Below are 23522 nucleotides of genomic sequence, written 5' to 3' on the forward strand. Positions count from 1 at the left end.
TCGGGAGTGTGACACCAGGAAGGATAGCCGCTGGCTTCTTGTTTCAGTTTCAAAAAGGCATCCACGTAGTCGGCGAAAATGCCTTTCTGAGTAGGGTCACCCTTGTGGTACTGTTGTGTCGTGGGAAAGTGGCAAATTTCGTACACTTCTAACAGTTGGTATCCCATGTCCAGAGCTTTGAACAATTCTATGCTGACCCAGGTTCCCGTCAAGGCCCGTTCTTCCTGGGTGTGATGGCAAGGCTGATCTTGGTTGCACGTTTCGGCACAAGTACGGCACAAGGGAAACATCAGTTTGCCTTGACAATGGTGAGGTAAGACGGGATGGTATAGGTTCGTGGGAGGCAAAACTTTACACTTGATCAAGCCTTCGTATTGTCGAATGTTTTTCAGGTCGATGTGTTCCGTTAACAATTGCGGGTGCCCTACAGGAAAGCGACAATATTTGCACACGTAGGGATACAGCGAACACACGTCCAAGTATTTGATTTCTTCTCCTTTCTCTTCGTCGGCTTGGTACAGCAAACAGGTGGCATTGGTCCTTCCTCCGTACAAACTATCCCTCGGGTTCAGCGGGTCCATGAACTGGTAACTTTCCACGAGGCGTTTAAACTCGGGATCGGTTTTCATACGGTGATCGTACTCGTGTTCCCACATTTACACCACTTGGTATCCTTGCTGTTCCAAATTTAAGCGCCGCTGACATGTGTCCTGGTACAAGTCTTCCATGGTTCGTTGTAAAAACTGATTTTTAGTGCCACGGTCAAGGTAACAGACGGGACATCCGTGAAATAAGCAACCGTTAAACTCGTACACGATCTTGGGGTTTTCTAAGTCCCAGCCATCTACCGAATACGTTCCGATGGTCTTTTCACCCCCTCCGTTGCGGGCATGCTGAATCCACTTGTCTTCCTTGTCGCACAAGTAATGTAACCAACGTAGGGATTTGACCGAGTATTGACACTTGACAAAGTGGGTCGTTTGAGGGCTGATGACAGTCACGGTGTTTTCAGGCATGAATCGTTGTCGATACACTAAGGAACACGCTTTGGCAATGGTGCAAGCTTCTTTCAAAGGATCGACCCCTCCGTGTTCCATGAACAGTTCTCGAAATTTTCCACAGCAACGCCGTAAAATGTCCACGTCGGAACGACAATACTTTAGCATTTCTTCCTGAAAGTCGAAAGGGTCCTAGGCGTGAGCCTGGTACCAAGCGTAAAAAGCTTCTCGTTGTTCGGTACGCATGTTGTCGGGGTCGTAATAGTGAGCCTCAGGTAAATGGGGTAGAACGGCGTGTTGATTAGCTTCCGTATTGAAAAAGTGTGGAAAGTACCCTTTAGCCATTTCTGTCATTCCAAACGTTTTAGGCATTTGACTCAAAGGCATGGCCAAGTAACTCATCGAATCTTTAAACTGCACTTGTCCCACTTGCATGAAAATGATTTTGGCTCCGTTCAAAGTCAGTTTAGGACGTTCGGTGCCTTGTTCCGTATAGTATCTCAAAAGAAACTGTCCATCGTATCCGGAGAAATTGTGAGCCATCACTGTGGCATGACGATGACAATCTCCGTAACGTTCGATGTCCTCTTTGCTCCACGTCTTGTCGACGGGGTCTAAAACCCATTGGGCAAAATCGGCTAACGTGTTCGGTCCCCGAAAGATTTTTTCACGCCCTCCGGGAATCTTGCTGCAGTGAGGGCAATGACTGAAGATAGGTTCTTCAATGCACTTCTCGCACGCTCGATGAGCCACGCAGAAATTAGGAATGTGAATGCCGGTCTCTTGCATGCATTCGAAATCGAAAAAGATGAAATTGCCTTTCTTCTTGTGACCGTCCTCTTTCTCTGGTGGGGGTTGGTATTTTTGCACGTAGCATTGGTGTTCCAAGTCCACGATGTGATGACAAATGTGACATTTTTTTTTTCCTGAACATACGTGTGCCTTGGTACTATTGGTACGTATGCCTTGTCCACACGTAGGGCACAATCTCAGGAGTTGACAAGCACATTTCTGCTGTGAACCTTGCGTCTTCAGATGTTGTTGGTAACAGGTAGGGCTGACAAACGTGCGCAGACAAGTTGAACAAGGCACTGGTCCTTCGCTCAGACAGGGTGAAGAGGCCAAACATCCTGAGCATTTCAATCCACAATGCTTGTGCTGCTCTCGATTATTATAACCATGGTCACATTTCTCACAGTAATAACTGTATCCCAGGAATCCGGTGATACTGGTAATGGTATCGAAATGTTCATCGTGATAATAGGCATGAATGCATTTTCCGTCCTTAAAGTCTTGGCCTCGAAACAACAGAGACCCGCGCACTTCTTAAGGGTGCACTTTCAAGGTGTAGAGTGAAGCTAGGGCATCTTGCAATTTTTGCATCTCAGGAATGCCACAGGGGGTGTCTTTGGACAGTCCGGCTTGTTGTAACAGGAGTTCTGCTTCGTTTCGCTGTTTGGCTCGATCGGATCGTTGAATAGTTTTCCAGGCTCTTTTCCATTCTGCCGTGTCGTTCTTGTTGGCATAGGTTCGTCCCACCACGATGGCTCGAGCTAAACACATCTGGTCTTGAGGATTGTGAATTTGGACAAGGCTACGCTTAATGCTGCGAAGCTCGTTCACCAATAACATCTTTCTGCGTCCGGTCCCTTGAGGAGGAGAGACGTGGGTCATGTCCAATGTGGCTTTTCCATCGGTGATGTCAAACTGGTCATTAGATTGTTGCACGTGTTGAATCTTGTCCATGACTTTGGAAGCGGTCAATTCTGCAGGGGTGCTAAACTCGATCCAAACAGGGGATTTCAAACCGTCGTGTTGTATGGAAAGTCTCAAGCGATCGTCTTCTTTGGGTTGACATTGTCGCTTGAGTGCGGTGAGCAAAGAATCCCACACCCCAGTGATGAACACTTCTGCTTTCTCTAACGGCACTTCAGCCTTGAAATCTTTAAACTTCACCGTGTATTTGTAAGCCGTGGTTCTAAATTTTCTAGAGGAGCGCTTTTCCGTCTCTCGAATGGAATAGTATTTTTCAGGGTTGACTAAAGGTGGTGAACTTGGTTTAGAGGGTTCGGATTCTGGTTCACTCATGTCCTCTTCAAAATCACTGGCATGAATTTGTGCCAAGATTTCAGCCCTGGTACGAGGCGATAGATCACGTTTCTGCCTCTTACTTTCTTCTTCTTTCTTCTCTAATGAATAGGATCGTTTCATCTTGAGTGAAAAACGTCAAATTACTCAAGTTTAAACACCATAGACTAATTTATAGTCATGGCAGACCAGCGTATATAAAAGGGTGTGTGTCTTGTCCTTTCACTATTCATTTCACTCTCAAACCGAGCACAACAATGGAAGAGACTAGCCAAATCGAACGTTTCGTCAGAGCTTTGCGAGGGGTCATTAGAAAATTCTCTTCAGACCAGCCCACGGACTATCCTTTCGAGATAAAAGTCAAGATACTTGCTATATCTGTCAGAAGAAAGGGCATTGGTCTTCAGAGTGTCCAGACCGTCAAAAAAGAAAAAAAGGGGCTAAAAAAGACAAAAGTCAAGATACCTGTTATTATTGTCAAGAAAAAGGACATTGGTCTCCAGATTGCCCAAAAAAGAAACAAGAGGAGTCAAAAGAAAAAAGGGATTTTTCAGAAGAAGAGAGGGATTCTTCGGAAGAAGAGAGGGATTTTTCAGAGGAAGAAAGCAGACAGGCGAAGAAAAAGAAACAGGAGAAGAAAAGAAGAAGGGAAGAAAGTGAGGAGGAAGAAGAGGAAAAGAGTGTGACGGTGAAGAAATTTAAAAAAACAGAGAGACTAAACAAGGAGACAGAAGAAGTCAATGAACTTTTTATTAAAGTGTTGTGTTGTGAATTGTGAATTGGATTGTAACAATGGATAAAAGAATAAATTAATGATATAAGGTAAGTGTCTTTGAGTTTTGATTTTAAAATAAGAAGCTACACTCAAGCACTCATACAAAGACACGTACTATAGGGGGTAAAATGTTTTTTTTTGTTTTTGTTTTATTGAGTTATTGGCAAATTGAAAGGCTATCACTTTTCGAGAAATGTGGGTGGCCCTGAAAAGGGCCTTTTTATTTCGGTGCAGGGGTGAGTTCAAGCAATCAACTTTAACTGCCTTAAGCCTTTGTCACGGCCAAGGCCTACTTCTGGACTGCGTAATGTTGATGATGATTGGGTTGAAATCACTAAGGGTGGTACGGTAGGCTTAGTCACAGGGTTAACGTGTTTAGCTCGGGAAGGTCGTATTCTCTTCGGTCGTAATAAAGAAGTCTGATACATTTGTTTCAGACTTCTTAACTCCGCTAAAATGTCCAACAGTACCGTAACCGTTTGATTTTCACCCTCTTGTTTCTTTGCTGCTACTTCTTCTTGCTGTTGTTGCTGTTGTTTTTTTCTTACCTCTTCTTCTTGCTGCTGTTGCTGTAGGAGAAAAGCTTGTTCCGCTTCCTTTTGTCGTTGTATAAATTTCTCCAATTCTTCTTTATGTCTCTGTCTAAAATTCTCCACTTGCGGTAATGAAGAAGGTAACGAAGGTTCCGGAACAAATTCTTGCGAGGTAAGAAAATCCACAAAATCCCAATTCACCTCTTCTGAAAGTAAGTCCGGGTTCCCTTGGGCGGTCTCCCCTGCTGGTGCACCCCAATGGATCGTTTTCTGAGTTTCCGTCATGTTGAATCACTGTCGCATAAATTGACTGAACACAAGCGCTAGCGAATCTATATAGACCACGTGACGTCACAGACTGCTCTCTTCGGATTGGATGCGGGCTGACTGAATTTTGTAACGCGTGTTCGGATTGGTGAATGAACTCAATCCGTTTCAATCCTTCCTCTACCTATAAATAAGCGCAGTTCACTGCACTGATTCACCTGTTCTCGTCGCTTCAAGATGTGGACCACAGTCGAATCATCCACCATTGTGTCTTCCATGATGTTTAGGACGGACATGCTCATGTATGTCCGGTCCAAGTGGACCGTTGTCGACAAGTCAGACACCAGTCTGTGGATACGAAGAGTGTACGTAGAAAGACAAGGTTGTCTCAAGAGGACACTGATTTATGGCCCTCGAGTAAGACGCAGCTTGAGGACAAGAAGATGCCGCAGATGCCCTTTATGTTAATAGATACATTAACATAAACCCAAAGGCCCTTTTCAGGGCCACCCATATTTCTCGAAAAGAGAATGACTTTCCATTGCCTACCCCTTTTTCTAAATTTAAAAAAAAACAAATCCCATGTTCAATTCCCCCCTTGTCCCTAGATAGACCCACACTTTATTCCCCATGTTCAATTCCCCTTGAGGCTAAAGTGGCCCAAGACTATTTCCCATGTTAAATTCCCCTTGAGGCTATAGTGGCCCACGATTTTTCTCCATGTTAAATTTCCATTGAGGCTATAGTGGCCCGGGGGGGGGGGGGGGGGTCTGTAATGCTAATTCCCATTGAGGCTATAGTGGCCCTATTTACTACTTTTATGTTATTTTGTTCGGCCAATGGAGGAGGGGGTTGTTAATCGCGATTCAGCATATATAATAACTCCATAAAACCTTCTATATTTGAAAAATTAAACTATGAAAATCGTCACTGAGCTTTAGAGTTGAATAGAAAACTTAAAATAATATTGATATTTGAATGTTAAGTGTTAATTTAATAAGAATTCAGATTTTTTTGTACAATCTTACCAGCCCATTTCGCTTTGCAAACTCCAGAGCTCCGCTTGTGCTGTACACGTGAGGGACTCCGTTGCCCGATAAGCCACCAAACAGCAGGCTATTCGTGTCAAGGGAAAGAGTCGATGCGGTGCAAGCGCCATCTATATACATGAAAACAACATGGTCCATCAAAGAAGCCGTATATCAATAAGTTTTATTTGTTATAGGCTGGTGAACTTTTGTCTGAATAAATAAAATACTGTTTAGAACATACGGTGATGCGGGAGACACCTTAAAAATATGTGGTAATGTCTATCACAGCATTTTCGATTTTTCCACACAATACTATCGAATGTGTCAAGAGAGAGCCATGTAGAATTTCATTTATCAGTACAAACATTTAACCTCCCGGGATCAAGTGGGCGAATGAAACTTTACCAAGTACACGATGACAAAAAATATTATTTTAACAAGAAAAGGCTTTAAAAGCGGCATTCAGATGTGAATCGCTTTCTTCACTCCAAAATAGCTAAGTATTTATCTACTTTGTCCATACAAAATCATAAAGCACACCGTCGTCAGTGTATTATCTTATTGCACAAGAAATTTGTGCTATGAAGTGTTAAGTTCCTCCCCATCACACACACACACACACACACACACACACACACACACACACACACACACAAGAAAGACAGTCCGCCTTATAAGTTCAAGATTTTATAGGCTACAAAGAAAGTAGTTGTTCTTACTGATGGGGAATAACAAAATAAAATTATGACTCAGTCAGGTTTCGAACATAAGTTAATATTAAGGACTACGTCTATGATTATCAAATCACGTACTCGTACACGCTTATTTCATCATATAATGTATACAGACAAGAATTATAGCACACTCTATAACTGGAGAAATTAGTGATAATCCATACCAGAACATCCGTTATCTTTTCATATATCTGCCTGATTCCAAGTAAAACTAACTTTGGTATAACAAACAGTCAATCCACACATTTGCCTACCTAGTAAAAGCATACACAACGATGACTGGCATGAGTGCAGTGTCGTAGCGATCTCCGAACCTGAGTGCCGGGAACGGGGCACACATCAAACAACTTTCGTTATTGAAAGGACACACTATAATTAAGTTTTGTGGGGAGGGGCAGAACATTTTGTCATGCTACTGTATCAGTTACAACAAAGATGCCGAAAGAAATATGGTCAGAATTTTCAAGTAAATTTTTTATGCAGATGCGTGCCAATTATTGATTTGTACTGCTTATATCGTTTGGCGAGTTTATCGTACAATTAACATTTTGTCATATATTTTTCTGTTTTAGTATCTTTTTCACTGCGGTAACAACGGATTGCATCCGAAATTGAATTATGACGTCAGATACAAATTGTGCATTGCACAGAGAGTTGAATATGCACGAGATACTACTAAATAATCAAATAGTAACCAGAGTGAAATTAAATTAAACTGTTCTGGTGTGAACAAATTTCAATGTCTGCGAGGCTAAAGTACAAATCTCAATCAACTAGTCCTACAAGGTGCATATATTTCCACTTTCTGTAGAGTTACTTTTATGTAAATGTGGCGGGAGCTGAGATTCATTGGTTGTAATCTTTATGGACAAAGACATACCTACAAACACCACCGGTTTGGGGGTAGATTATACATGTTGTTGCAAACATTTCCTTCAGCTCAGTCTGTCTGCCTCTCTCTATCTTTAAAGTGTTTGCGAGTATGCAAAGAGTTTAGTGCAATATGCCAATCACATACCTCGTTAAGTTTGGGATAGATAGATAGATAGATAGATAGATGGATGGATGGATGGATGGATGGATGGATGGAAGTGTGAATCATTAGAGAAATGTGAATTTGAAATATTTTGGTTTTGGTGTGGTTCATTAAATCATTTAAGTCTGATACCATGGTGTCATGTATATTTGGTTTGTATTTATTAGGTTTCTTATCCATGAGTAATCATCTTGTATAATTGTATTTTGGACTTGACCTTATCCAAAAGTATGTTCATTGTGTTCCTGGTCACTAACTTTTATTTTGTAAGCAAAATATACATAGTTATTATTTCTCTATGAGTGTGGATTAAATATTAGGATTAGTAATAGACCTTATAATGTTGATAACTTAGAATATCCTTGAAATGAACTTTTGACCCTCATCCTGGTTCTACTGTTGTGATTTAGCTTTCTACATAATGTGGTTCACTTGAGAAATTACTCATTCTTGCATTTAACATCTGAGGCAGAAAAAGTCTTATCGTTGTGTTCAGTATTTCAATTGAGTGGAATTATTTATTAAAATTATTATTCACTGGAAATACAAATTGTACATCTGTAATATTCTTTGACTGGAGCATTAATTTGGAATTATAGTGAATTCAGACAAGTACATATTTGGATTATATTATTGTGATTCATCGAACAAATGTTAGCACATCGCCACGCTATATGCCACTGGCATATTAGCATATTCAAGACTGCATGCACATCAACACATTCAATATTGGAAATTATTTAGAATAATATTTGAATTCAGTTTGAACTTTATACATTTCGATTTCTGATAAAACTTGGATGACTATTTGGGATTTGATTCCAATATTATAAGTTCTTTTTAAATTTTCACTTTGTATGTTAGGAAAATAAATTATTTGTTAAATTTTACCAACTTGTTGGTTTTCGCTCTTTTCTGCTACTTAGCATAAGACCATGGAGTCGTAACCCCAGGATTAAAAAAAAAAGAAAGGAAGACAATAGTTGGCCACTTGTAACAACTATTTTGTCACAAAGTCAGAGCCTCAGGAATGTAGATTTTATCTAAAGATGTTTATCTCTGTGTATATGTGTGTACCAGAGTGCGTTACAGAATTTACTTAAAATGAGAATTGAATAGTAATAGAGAAACACCTATTGAAGGAATAGAAGTTAACTCACTAACGACATAGAGTATCTGATTGTTAGCATAATCATAGATGAGTGCGTTCTGCGAGTTGTTCGACAGCAACCATAAAGATGCACGGTTTCCAGGGCCATCAAAATACTCCTCTGCTGTAATGGTGTAATGCTTGTCTCTGATATTGGCTTCCACACGGGTCTGGAACTGTTGTGGTATTTGGGGTAATGGAGGCATGGGCATGTTTGCTAAAAAAAAAAAAGACACTATTTGATAAACATATACAATTATAGTTGACAATATTTCCAAGTAGGATATCACTATCAAAGCTAAATATAACAAATCATGTATGCCAAGAAACGCATGTACTGCGAATGTAGTCGTATAACACATCAAAAATATTAAGAAATCATTAAAATTAGGGTGAAAATTGTTATTTAATATTATATGCAATATTGGCAAATAGTATCCTCTGGAATGACATCAAAGTTTTATCACATACGAGATGATTTGCCAGGTCAAGGATGCAAGTTCGAGCTTCCATATAACGAGAAAGTTGTAACCAACGAATGATTATAATTATACAGTGGAAATTAAATATTCTTGTACCTTAAATGTTTATGTCGAGAAGAAATCGAAGAATGCGAATTAACTGTTAGTCACTTGATCATGAAAGCGAGGAAAGAAGGCACTGATGGTTGTTGTGCAAGGCTCTAATCTGGAAAGGCGTTACCTCGCTTTCTTTAGTTACAGGTTAATTGTTTGATGGATGCAGCGTCGAGAACTTAAAGGAAACTAGTATATGATAGTAAAACTGCTAGCAGAAAATTAGGAGGAAAAACTTACAAAAATTTTGCGTTTGATTTGGTTTTAGACATATCGCCCCTGGGTAGTTCCACCACGGCATTCTTGGCTGGGCTTGAACCGTCCTCATCGCCAGTATAACACAAAAGGAAAGTACAACATATATACACTGGTAGTTTGAACTCTGTAAATAAAAATTTTAAAGCAAAATATGAGCAGCTAGCTGAAACTATTATAGATTTTATTCATAATGAACATTTCTTAAACGTATAACGTGCAACTTTTGATTAAATGTTAACAGGCGCTTTTGTAATGTAACTTTTGGTGTTGTGGGTTTAACGTTATTAAGCTATATATGGCAGCCAGTACAACTAGTATGGGGAAAAATCCAGGAAAATGACGGGAAGAACCCCCGACCTACGGGAAGCTATTGGCAAGCTTTCTCACATAACCACATAGGCCGAACCAGAGACCCCACACGGACAGAGGTGAGACGGCAGTGATCGGTAAAGGCGAGCGCTTTAGACCACTCGGCCACCTGGTGTCCATGTAATGTAACACTTCGTTCTATATATGAAGATACGTAAGCATAACAGGCACAGAACTTAATTTTTGTGAGAAATATACACAAAAATATTTTTTCACAAATTTTCATAAATAAGGCCTAATAATTACATATCATTATGAGTTAAACCGGCTAGAATATTTTAGTAGGTCGTATCAAGGAATTTGTTTTGATTCCTCTCAGTACAGTATTTTATTTCCTTGTACATGTAACACTGTTTGACTCACATATATTAAAGAGACGTGTTTTTTTTATCTTGCAGTACGTCTTAATATGAGATGGAGGAGACGATCCATTTATTAGTGGTAAGGCGGAAGCTAGAATGCAGCAAAGTTAGACAAGGATAGCACAACAAATGTAACTATAACTTGTGATACATTGCCTGGCTACCGTTCGCCCTCATCGATAATTCAGCAAATGTAACTATAACTTGTGATACATTGCCTGGCTACCGTTCGCTCTCATCGATAATTCAGCAAAAGATAGTATGGCCCGTCACAATTAATGAAACTTTACATTATAATGCTTCAATTGGCTATTCACCAACATTGACAGATGTACCTTTCTCTTACACCCACCCACCCCCACCCCCAACTTTATAAAGAACATTAAATCTCGTCAGTTATAAGAATAAGAGCGGTACTAACGGATAATTACGGGCTTCATATAATATAGGAGCTAACACTATAATGCTTCAACCTACATTTGTAAGTGTTGATTTTATAAGCAGTTCAGATACTAACGATAATCAATCTGTCATTCTACAACATTTCCGAAAACTTTCAGGATCAGCAAAGAGACAATAACAAACACAAATTCAAATCTCATGTTGAAAAATTTGTTTTATTATTCTTACATAGATAATCTAGTGCAACAGAAGAACAAGACAAAACCGAAAGCTACGTAATAATGGCGTAATTGAGATGATAATGAATAAATTAATTGATGTATAGTGTGCGAGCGACCTTGGCACGAATATGACGACATACACTGAACATAAAAGCAACTGACACGAATATGACGACACATGTACTGAACATTTAAACATTTGACACGAAAATGACGACACGTACGCTAAACATAAAAGCAATGGACACGAATATGACGACATAAGCACTGAAAATGTATGCAGTTAACACTATTGAAAATATGGCTGACAGAGTGATAAGCACTCGTCCGTTATGAGTATCTGCTTGCGACAACTCAGACAGAATTGGACGGAATACATGGAAAAACACCGAAACACAAGAGCTACATTAAAATAATGTCAAACAGGGGATTAGACTGGTACAATATTTTCATAATCATGGTGAAAACTTTCATTCAAAATCACATGATTTGACTTTAAATATGAAAAATAATAGAGAAAACTGAGGAATTTACACTTGTATATGCCTGTCTATGTTCTCAGAATATTTAATGGATGTTACCGTAAACATTATCTCTTTGCAACAGCAATCATGTGATCACGCTCAAGGAAGAACGGTTTACTGTTTTCGAAGATATTTAGATATGTGCATGGAAATTACATTTATAGAATGTTTTTATTCTGCGTATGATGCAATAGTTTATACAACACTTATAAACACTTAAGAGCTTTTTAAATTTTTTAGGGGGAAGGGAGACAACGCCGAAAGATGACACTTTCCTTTCATAAACTTGGAGGGTGGGACTGGGTGGGTGGTGACTTTCTTAAAATAAGTTGAAAAGGCTGAAAATTTAGCACTTTATCTTTTCATGGCTGGATACAAACAAACAAACTGTTTTGGATAATTAAGAGCTGAGTGTGACATGAAATAAAACCACCAAAATAAACAACAAGAAAAAAAAATTGGTTAAGAAAAATGTCCACGTACAGAGCATAAACACTGCAAAATATTTTGTTGAGAGAGAGAGAGAGAAAGAGAACACAAAATGTAAAGCTCTCGTGATATTTTTGTGTTAGACATTTCCACACTTGGCGAAAACGAGTACGAATTGCATAAATGTTATTTATGTGAATATTGGCACCATTTGATTTCAATCAGGTTGTATGAAGTAGGTTCCAGTACGGTTGAATCACGCACGCATTTAATAATGTATGTACCTTTAGACTAATGGACAATTATATTAATAACGCAAACGAATTACAACATTAAATCGAATTTTATGGCTGAAATATCAAATACAAGTCACGAGCTTTTGAACACAGAAATAAAAAGTATTGGAAACAAAACTCCACATTAATGTATACTCCCGATCAGCAGACGAACATCAGCATTTTCTCCCATCAAGCTGCCACTCAAAATATTGTATTCAAGCCAAGCACCAAGAGACATTGAAAAACTGATACAACGAATTGCTTTAACACTAAGTCAAGCTAAACTAGAACAAACAAAAGTTGTGAATGATGCCGCAGAAATGGCAAAAATATAACAACCGGGACGACCGATCATTGTACAAAACTAGGGACACTGTTTAAATACTGCCAGTCGTCCTGACATTATATCCAGCTTGCCTCCAGTAGGCAAAACAGTAGGCAAAACCATGGAGCAGCACTGGTTTACCTTTAAGTGAACCAAAACCCTAAACAAATATTTAAAAGCCTCACTTGATTCACACATAAAAACAAATAGCATACCGCGCACCCCAAAACAATCGAGACACATTCTTTTAAGAGCAAAGATAAAACCCAGCACAAACCAAACTACGCATGGATTCTCGGAACTGTGATTGGATAAAAGATGCAAAACTTGCCGAAACATGACCAAATTATATAATATATTTTGTGTTTTCCATGTGATGGTACATTACCAAAATATCTCATATTCTGTGTTTTCCACATGATGGGACATTAACAAAATATGCCATATTTTGTTTTCCATGCGATTTTACATCACCAACTTATGTAATATTTTTGTGTTTTCCATGTGATGGTACATTACCAAAATATCTCATATTCTGAGTTTTCCACATGATGGGACATTAACAAAATATGCCATATTTTGTTTTCCATGCGATTTTACATCACCAACTTATGTAATATTTTTGTGTTTTCCATGTGATGGTACATTACCAAAATATCACATATTCTGTGTTTTCCACATGACTACACATTAACAAAATATGCCATATTTTGTGTTTTCCATGCGATTTTACATTACCAGCTTATGTAATATTTTGTGTTTTCCATGTGATGGTACATTGCCAAAATATACAATATTTTGTCTTTTCCGTGTGATGGTACATTGCCAAAATATGCAATATTATGTGTTTTCCATGTGATGGTACATTACCAAAATATACAGTATTTTGTCTTTTCTATGTGATGGTACATTACCAAAATATACAATATTTTGTCTTTTCTATGTGATGGTACATTGCAAAAATATATCATACTTTGCGTTTTCCATGTGATGGTACATTACTAAAATATATAATATTGTGTGTTTTCCATGTAATGGTACTGCCATGAATACCCAAATGATTACTGCGTTGTTTCGACTACAACGCCAATATGTCGAATATCTCCAGTACACCAGTCAGGACGCTAACAACTGGCTAAACACGCAGGCACCTCCTACTACCAATACGAAGATACAGCAGGTATAACGATATCGATTCTTATTTACTGCTCATTCGTTTTCCACGTAAACAGTCGGACACTATCAACTTCCTACTGTCAACAAACCTCCGACATCACGTCCTCTCTACCAGCCACAAGTGACACCAACATCACGATAGAGATACCTGGTGCGTCCGAACTACTCCTGGAGCTGTCGAACAAACTTGCTCTTAAACATATCCATGTCTGTTCTTAATTTTTCAAATTTATCTGTGAGAGGGTGTCTTTGGTTTTCACTAGGCCGTCAGTCAGCGAACCAATCACCATCCCATGATCTTGGGAGGTGTTTCGATCATAACTATCATACCTCTTGCCCTCTGGTACCCCTTCTTTAATAGTAAGGAAATTCAAATGTTCAGACCTGGTGTAGAAGTCATACTGAACTGAACATCATTGTCAATATCGATAAGCATACCGCGTTCCCAATAGTGGATGGCCATTATAATAGCCATACGACAGATTGATAATAAGTCACACTTCAGTTCTTTGTTTTTGTTTTTTGTTTCTTTTGCGACACAAAACTGATTATTATTGTCAAAGTAATTTTATCTTTTCTAATGATTGCTATTTAAGGGAATATCCAGAGATGTAGAGATTTTGTCAAAACAGAGCCTAGGTGGGCATAAACTACAATAGCTTCGTATGGTTCTTCTTTTGTTAATCAAAGACATTAAGTTATATATTCATGACTCCTGAATGGAAAGAACTCCTTATAAGATCGTTTTGGCCATTTTAATTCAACCTAGAGAGATTATGAGACTTCAATCAAGTCCGCCATTTTAATTCACCCTAGAGAGATTATGAGACTTCAATCAAGTCCTTTCTGCCTGAAAATGCAACTGACCTAAAGTCTGGTCCGGAAAAAATCTAACTTACTGACCCGATTTTCGAAAGCAAAATTGCCTTCTATTGTTAAAAACATACTCTATTCCATATTCAAATTATATCTTACGTAAATAGTATCAGTTCATAAAGAACTATATCTGTCCCCATTTAAATGGATATCAAAACAAAGAAACATGTCTTCTTTCAGGCAATAAATGTTATAAGGCGCGAAGCAAACTTCGTTGGAGGTTTATAATTTCATTAAGGATGTCTTATTCTTTCAGCTGAATTATAACAAAAAAAATATCAAAAGCTATCCCAAATCGTAACGCTGTTACCATAAAATCTTTCTTGTTACACGCAAAGGGTCTCAATATTGATTGAATAAAACAACTTTTAGCATGAGTCTGGCTTTGACTGTCCATGTTTCTCACATTCCCATGGACCTTAAAACAACAGTCGTTGTCAATTGAAAGGTTCTTAAACGCGCAAGCACTACAAACAATTTTATTCTAATCACCTAATGACCACTCATCACGAAACCCTAATAATTTCACACTTGCATGGATTTTCTTGTTTCATATTTGTATGATTCACAAGTAATCGTTCCTAAGTAGAATGTTAATACTTCACACCATGCAATACACAACAGTACCCAAGCACCCAATACAAATATTTATTGCTATTTCAAAATACTAAAATCCAGTACCTACAAATATCCATAATTATACCCTGCGATAAGAAATTAGGGACGGTCCATATTATAAAACTAATCCACGCTGTCATAAAGTCTCGTGAATGCGTTCATTGTCTGTTTAAGAAATACTTCCCAACACCGACTCAAAAGAAAGGATCAACAAATACTCACTAAAACCTAAAGCTATTCATTGAATAGTAAATATAATTAGTACATGCCCTTGGTTTATTACACTATAAATATTATAACATGCCACATTTGTTAAATCCTGTATGTTGGGAAGACCGAAAAATTCAACAAGATGACGAATCTACATCGATCCGACATGCAAACCAAACAATTTACTAGCGGTCCCATTGTTTCTCCTGGCCACCCTTTCAACTTCACATTTTCCCGACTGAAATAACCCACAATCAAAATTCGAAACTCGAAACCTGAAGAGCAAAGGAAACTTGTTGTTTTTGCTGCATCTTACCTTTCAGACCAGGCCATTCCAATCAGGAATAATCAACACCCGTTCCCTCTATATATTTACGTTTGTTTGGAAGGTGCGATTCTTGGTTTGTATATTTTTGAAACTGTACTTTTAATTGGTACAATATGTTCATTATTTTTCGGAGGTGTCATTAAGCGCTAACACATGCATCCATATTATCTAGTCTCTGATTTTGAAAGCACGCTATTTTTACTCTTTGGATTATAACCGTGTAATATATGTTATCCGGGACAAAACTTTGGGTAGCCATATATCGCCATCATTGCTATAACCCATCGGTTCCCAGCCTTTTCGAATATGAGGACTCCTTCATAATTTCAAAATGTTTCGCGGACCTCTTCATGATATTAGTTGTACTTTTAGGCTCCGTCAGCTGAAAAATACAAAACCATTGGAATATCCCCGCGGGCCCTCGTGTTGTGTCTGCAGCCCACATGTTGGAAACCACTGCTGTTTCAGTCAGTTAGAAAAGGTAAACCGCGGGCAAGTTAAACACAAAACAGTACTTTTGCCTCATTGAAATATCTGATTTGCCCAAAATGTAAAACAATCCAAAGTACGCAATTTTCTGATTTTCATGATCTATTAATATTAAATTCTTTGATTATGGTATAAATAACAAAACAGTATGTAAATATACTGTTTATAGATGTTTTGTTCACATGTTCGTGTTAGTGAGGCAGATTTGTTTGTGTGGTTTAGCCATTTCCATTTACTTGCTACACCTTTCTTTGCCGTGCTACTCTCTCTCTCTCTCTCTCTCTCTCTCTCTCTCTCTCTCTCTCTCTCAGCAGCAGTGGAGGCTAACAGACCTTTTGCTGAAACGTAACTTTGAAAACTAAAAACCTCATACGAAAAAAAAAATAAAAAAGTAAGGTCTATAACGTCAAACCGAAGCCTCTAACTTTACCGAGAGTTTCTCTCCATGAAACTCTCTTGGGGTTAGTTTTATTTTTTGTTACTTTATTTTTGTCTTTTTTTTCTTCTAAATTTTGTTTGCGCGTTTTTGTTTACCCATGTGACGTCTCATTGAGGTCGCGCCTCCTCTGCTGCTATAATTAGATTAAACAAATATTTTATCAAGACCTACACGATATTTTGTTCTTGGATCGTGTAAATGTATTGTCATAAATCCGTGTGGAGCAGATTGTGCTTTTGAAAAGAAATTTCTAAATCTAATTATATCTATATATCCGCTGCACCAAGTCTGATGAATACTTCTAAGAGTATGTGTATCAACTCCGTTAAATACAGCTAAAATATTACAGTTATCTCTGATTATTTTTGGTATTTGTGTATATCGTTGAGTGACATAAATTATGTCTGTATTTTGATGCCTGCCACTGGAAAATATTCTAGCTGAATTTGATTGTTTATCCAGCATCACATCATCGTATACTACGAGATTATTAATAAATCCATCTAGTTCATCAACACTCGGCGCTTCATCAGTATCGGTTATAAAATTAATAATGTCGTCACCATTTTCATTTAACACTTTTGCATTTTTATTAAAATCTTTAAGTAAATCATAACATCTCTGATCATCAACTGATGGTGCAACTAAATACAACTTGTCCCACTTTAACCATCTCATTATAAGATTAGGCAGTAATTGCGTTTTACCTGACCCAGATGGACCTATTATAATCGTTCTGATAGAATTCGGTAATGCTGAAATATGTTTTACTGGCTCTTGCTTTCGTGTCCATGAGAAATCAGTTACTTCCATATTATAAATATACACGAATCTATATTGTTTACGTTGTAGAGTTAAAACTCCAACCACTGATTTAGTCACGGTTACAACACAAAATATAAAAATAGCATATGGTGCAAAACGTGGAATATGTAGCATTTGTTTTCGCTTTTACCTAAAATTCAACGTAAGGATGGTGGTGATATTGCTACATGAATGTCAAAATTTCAAGGAACACCAGGGGCTAAATACCCAGAAGAAAAACATCTTCCAGGATATAATTATTGTGATCCTGGAACCCGACTTGATATCCGACTTGATAACCAAGATCAATTAAGACCTGGAGAGTATCCTATAAATGATATAGATCGAGCATATCATATTCATGTTGTGGCTTATAAAAGTAAAAAACATACAAGATAGATATATTGCAGATGTGAAGTTTATTAATTCGTTAAATTCCATAAAAAATAGCAAATATCAGAGAATCACTCGCCAACTGGTTGGTAAGATCCGCGATGAAAGGTAAACTAGCATTAGGGGCTGGTAATTAATTAACCAATTATTAAAATAATGGAATCAATTTAGTATAGCCCAACGGGATGTTAGATAGGTAGAGCAGCAATTAGTAAACTTGCTGATGTAGCAAATGCTACACGTTTTACTGCTGAAAAATGGTTAGCACGACAGACAATATGGCAAATTTGACTACCACCACCTAAACGAATTCAGCTTGCACGTTTTGATGTCAGCACTCCTAATGAAGTTCATCAAGCAGATATTCTATTTTTACCACATGATACTATTAAAATTGGTAGACGTCAATTAACATACAAATACGCGTTGACTGTCGTTGATGTTGCAAGTAGATATAAAGAAGCAGAGCCACTACCAACTAAACTAGCTGCTGAAGCTTTTAACCGAATTTATCAACGAGGAACCCAGCAATGGCCACAACAATTACATGTTGATCCTGGCAAGGAATTTCTTGGTGCAGTATCATCTCTGATGAAAAAACATAATGTCGAAATTAGACGAGGACATACTGCAATACATCGTGATCATGCAATTGTTGAACGATTTATTAGAACGCTTGCTGAGCGGTTATTTGGATATTAGTATGCGAAGGAAATAATTCAGAAAGGTGCCAGATCTCTTGCATGGTTTGCAAGATTACCAAAAGTGATAGCTACATTACATAATGAAATTACTCGAACAACCGCCATGAAACCTGTCAATGCAATTACTAAACAATATATACCAATACAACGGCAAGATTTTTCAAAGCAACCAGTATTAGGTAATGTTACTGTCAGATCCCGGTGAACTTGAAGGTGGTAAAATGAAAGAGAGACTGATCTTATTTGGGGTGTAACGACACATAAAATATCTCTCGTTGTAAGATTTACGGGTAGACCTGCAATCTACGGATTAGATTCAACTTCTCCTCATCGTGGATTTGTACGTGAACAATTGCAAGTAATTCCTGAAGACACACAATTACCTTCGCATTCACTTAACTAGCACATCGAAGTCGGTTACATTCAAGACAGGTCAGCATTACATTTTTGCGTGTATGACCAAGCTTACTATTAATTCGATCTACGGTAAATTGTCTTGGATCATTACTCGAGTATCGCCACAACATTACTGTATTACAGCTCGCACGATGATTATTTTGCTGTTGTTTCAGCATCATTATAAATTCAGCATCAAGGTCAAAGTCACGCTTATTTATTTTGTCACACTGTTTATAGCTAACTAATTTTTTTCTTCTTATTATATCATTGTCAATAACATCGCCAGTGGTTTCTGTAACGTCTATAATAATCCTCCGCAATTGAGATATTTTTCTAACTCTAGACACTGCGAGATAAACTAAATTTGACCATTCGATACGATCACCGACGATCCAAACTCGCATATCAAAAATAGCTAACCCCTGAGATTAATGAATCGTCATTGCGTATCCAAGCGTCCATAGAGTTTTGTCAATAGATAACGCGCTCTCAACAACATTGGCATCAACTAAAACTATATCATTTAGCACAAGATTTCGTTTCTCTGACGATCCTGGTATATCAACGTCGATATTCTGCAGTCGCGTATCAACTGGTGGATAACATAATGGTACGGGTAGATTTGAAAACGTTTCTTTATGTAACATAAATAATTATTGTTGAAGTGTATCACGAACTATCTTTCTACTTGCCACTATCAAATCATTTGGTCTCCATAAATTCCAAAAGTTGCTCATAGGAGTTTCTGAAATTATGTCACGCATTATTTCACATTGATGTTTATTCTGTTGTAGTCTGATTAATTTCTTAAACACTTTTAATTCTGGATCAAGACCTATTTCTTCATAATAATCAACAAAATTCTTTAACCATTCATGTGGAGACAATCCAACAAAAGGTGGTGGTTGATCATGATCACCACACATTATTATAGCAGTATTTTTTTTTAATAACCAATCGAGAAATGTTTTTAATGTTTCTAACAACACTGTTCATATATCATCTCAAACAATTATCTTTGGAATGTAGTTTTCGCCCATTCGATCAGGAGTCCATGCTTCTCCTTTCCATTGAGAAAAGCTGTGGTAAGTACATGATCTAATATTTCTTCCTCTCATTTCTCTCGCAAGTCTGTGTGCAGGGGTTAAAGCGATCATATCATAATTCCGAAATAATTCAATCACACGAATTGTTTTACCAGAACCCCAGGCTGATTGAGATAAACTGTTGTTTTTTTGTTTTTTTTTTTGTCTAGCTACGGTATCATACACTGACGGTGCATATGATAGCTTTAATATCTGATATTTTCTACAATTAATATCTTTGATTTCAACGTCAGCTAATTCAGAATAATCAAGTATATTTTCCTGGTTTTTCTCCCATTCGCCCCATGATGCATAAGTGTCGATATTTAATTTTTCCAACAATCCTGAATATTTGCATTGATATAAAACGAATATGTAGCGACTCTGACAGCAAATTTAAAAACTCTATTTATCGTCGATAATAGATTTATCGAAACGTAAGTGAGCATTGAAGATCTTAAATGAGTAAATTGCGGTGACTCGCCGTCCATATAACTCACAATTGTACATAATTTGCTTCCGTCCGATAAGTTAGCATTGCTTCGACACACAAATGTATTTTTTTTTTGTTGTTTCAGCAATTATAAAATCTAACTCAGCGTCATCTATAATCAATCTTGTACAGTGTTGTTTATAATCATATGATCCTCCTTGGGTGAATTGACCGATTATTTTTCTGCCGAGATCTTTTGCAATTTTATTATCGTAATCGATTATATCAGGATTTCCATCATCATAATATTTCTTTTGTTGTGGTAACCAAACTTCTTTATGCGGACGATATGATATAATTGTTTCACCTACTGTCAGAAATATCAGTATTTTTACATCGAGCATATATCGTAATAATACTGTTGGTACCCACATTTTTTCTGAAAATTGTTTGCCAAACCAAGAATAACAAATCGGATAAAGACCTTTAGCAAACTCGAATGACTCGATACAAGCGAATCCAGTCAGGTCAAAATCTGGTAATGGTCCGTTTATCGATGCTCTGGTCATTTCGTGTGTGGGATGACCAAATCGCTCAAAATACTCAGAACACTATCCCATACCAAGAAAACTTCCGGGATAACTTGCAACCATATCAACCGAGATAACATCTCTGTAATCGTATTTACTATTCCACAATCCACCGTGTCCGTATTCGACACAACTCGATACTATATCATTGAGAAAATCAAACCGAGTTGGTTTCCACGAATTGTTCTCTCTAGCAAAATGAGCCGCAACTGAAGAAATTGTTCAGCTTCATCGGTATATTTTAACGCGAGATTTTTCATTTCTTCATGAAGAGGTTCTGTACGATAAATAACGCCGTTAGGTCGTAAAAATTGATCATAATTTCCATCTTCAGAACTTTGAAATAACATACTGTTACAGGATCGTTTTTACTTATTTCGTTAATAAAATCAAATATATCTCCTTGGTAAAATTTAACAGTTCGATTTCGTGGAAATATTGTTGCTGCATTAGTCCACGCATGCGCATTATGATCAATAATTTCAATCAAAGCTCCTTTTGATTTATACTTTAATTACTTTTATTGGGAATTTTAGTTTTTTTTCCTAGCTCAGCGACATCTTTGACAGATGATCCGTTATCCTTTACTTTTTCTCTCCACTCGTTTATTATTTTACGTCTTTTATCCGTTAGACCGTTTCCACGAGTCAAAACGGTAAAATGTTCCGTTGCACGTTCGGCTACACAATTCAGTCTTGAAAATTTCATCGGTTTTAGATTATCAACGCTGTGCTTATCATTGATCAGATAAATTACATAAATAACTGCTGTGACAGTATATGCTCTTTCATAATACGGTTTGTCAATACCAGTCAACATTCCTGGTTTGGAATTTTTACTCAGTATGGCAATTTTTTAATTATGAAGGACAGGTTCATATTTATCACGGATAATCCAATTGTCTGTTTCTGCTAAAACAAAAAATTTTCCTTTAAAAAGATATTTTCGATTATCGAGATAATTAATGATCGTTACCGCTCGTTTCTCGTTCATCGAAGATTGATAACATCGTTGAATTTAAATGTTGACCACACACGAGATGCGCCATCCTTGCGAAATTCTTTCTTGTCGTCATGAATTTTATTAATCAAAGTTTTATTCTTCGGATCAAGCAGAGCTTTTATCGGTAAGTCAGGGGACATTGTGTCAAGATTAAATTTATTTTTAGAAGGCTTGATCTTAGATAATCTCTCAAATTCGTTCATATTATAATTAAGACAAATTCAAGCAAATAATAAATACAGATGGCTAAAGATACGTTCTACGACTCCTTGTAACAAAGCTTGCGTAAATGAATTCTGCGGACATCATTTGTAAAGCGTTCGTAATGGAAGTCTTGGACCAAAACCATGTTTGAAATATGATATTGGAGTTAGAGGAAAAACGCAGTTGTGTTTGATGGTGGCAAAAAATACAGAGAACTGAAAAGATATTATGATAAAAATATAATGACAATGACAAGATTATAAAAAGTGTAGACGATTATCTGATAAGATTCTCAAAGTAATGATGTAGACAAATTATTATTTTAACAAATAATATTATATATAAACGTGCTAAAACATTGATAACCCCCCAAGCCAAGACTTTGCTAAACACTCCCATTAAAAATTATGAAGCAAATCGTGGTGGTGTAATCAGATGCTGTCGACTACAAATACCAGCAGCTGTTGTCACTAATACTGTTTATCTCACATTCCGTGCTGGGACAAAAATATATCTTTGCCATAGGTTCATATTTGAATCTTTCAATGGATTGATCGAAGACGGTCTTGTGATCGATCATATCAACGGTATAAAAATCTATAATAAGTTATTTAATCTGAGAGTTATCACGCAGAGTCAAAATTCTGCATGTGGTGGTACTGATAAATATGAAGAAAAAAAAACAGTTGCAAGGAGGGCGGGTAAATCTATAAATACAGAGACTGGCAAAGAAATAATATTCCCGTCGATGTATGCAGCTGCCAAATAATTCGTTATTCAATCAAAATCAGTATATTTTGTCGCAGAAAATATAACCAGATCTGCTCTCTCTAAGAAATATAAACAAAAAATCATTTTCCATTATTGTTAAGACAGATAGCTCTGTCTTTCTCCGGTAGAGGTATTAAGTAGTTATGCCGCTTATATTTACTATTTATTTTATTTCTTTTGTTTCATCATTCAGTAATTAATTAATTATGATCCAACTGTCAATTTGTCATTTCAAACTGATTTATGTCGATGAGACGCTAAAAAGTCATCGTGAGTGTTTGTAGATGGAAAGTATGAAAACCCTTTTTCTGCTACTCCAAGAGAGATAATTCTGTACCAAGAGAGATAATTCTGTAGCATATATTTATTCATATTCCTCCATTTTTTCTACTAGTCAAAGAGAGATAATTCTGTACCAAGAGAGATAACTTTGCAGTATATGATTGTCCGTAGATTGTAATTCATTTTGTCATGGTAATTAATCAATTAATTAACCATCTATGTCATAATTAATATCAGTGAAGTAACATAATTGTATAATAGTTCAAATTAGTAGAAGGTTAATTAATGGTTTCTAACTTACAAACAAATTCACGCGGTACATATACATATAATAGATCTGTTACGTACAAATAAATCTGATTTA

General features: G+C 37.1%; 1 protein-coding gene across 1 annotated transcript in view; it reads right to left on the bottom strand.

Annotated features, from left to right (window-relative positions):
* Positions 1–23522, bottom strand: part of LOC149808221 (uncharacterized) — a 162828-nt gene that overhangs the window by 128596 nt on the left and 10710 nt on the right. The window contains exons 2-4 of the mRNA XM_089975084.1: positions 9428–9569; positions 8623–8829; positions 5690–5820 (exon numbers count right to left, since the gene is read on the bottom strand). Coding sequence (XP_089831210.1) covers positions 5690–5820; positions 8623–8829; positions 9428–9569 — 480 coding nt within the window. The remainder of the gene's footprint in view (positions 1–5689; positions 5821–8622; positions 8830–9427; positions 9570–23522) is intronic.

Source organism: Sinohyriopsis cumingii, chromosome 1 (assembly GCF_028554795.1).
Source record: "Sinohyriopsis cumingii isolate HCF-2022 chromosome 1, ASM2855479v2, whole genome shotgun sequence".
Lineage (NCBI taxonomy): Eukaryota > Metazoa > Mollusca > Bivalvia > Unionida > Unionidae > Sinohyriopsis > Sinohyriopsis cumingii.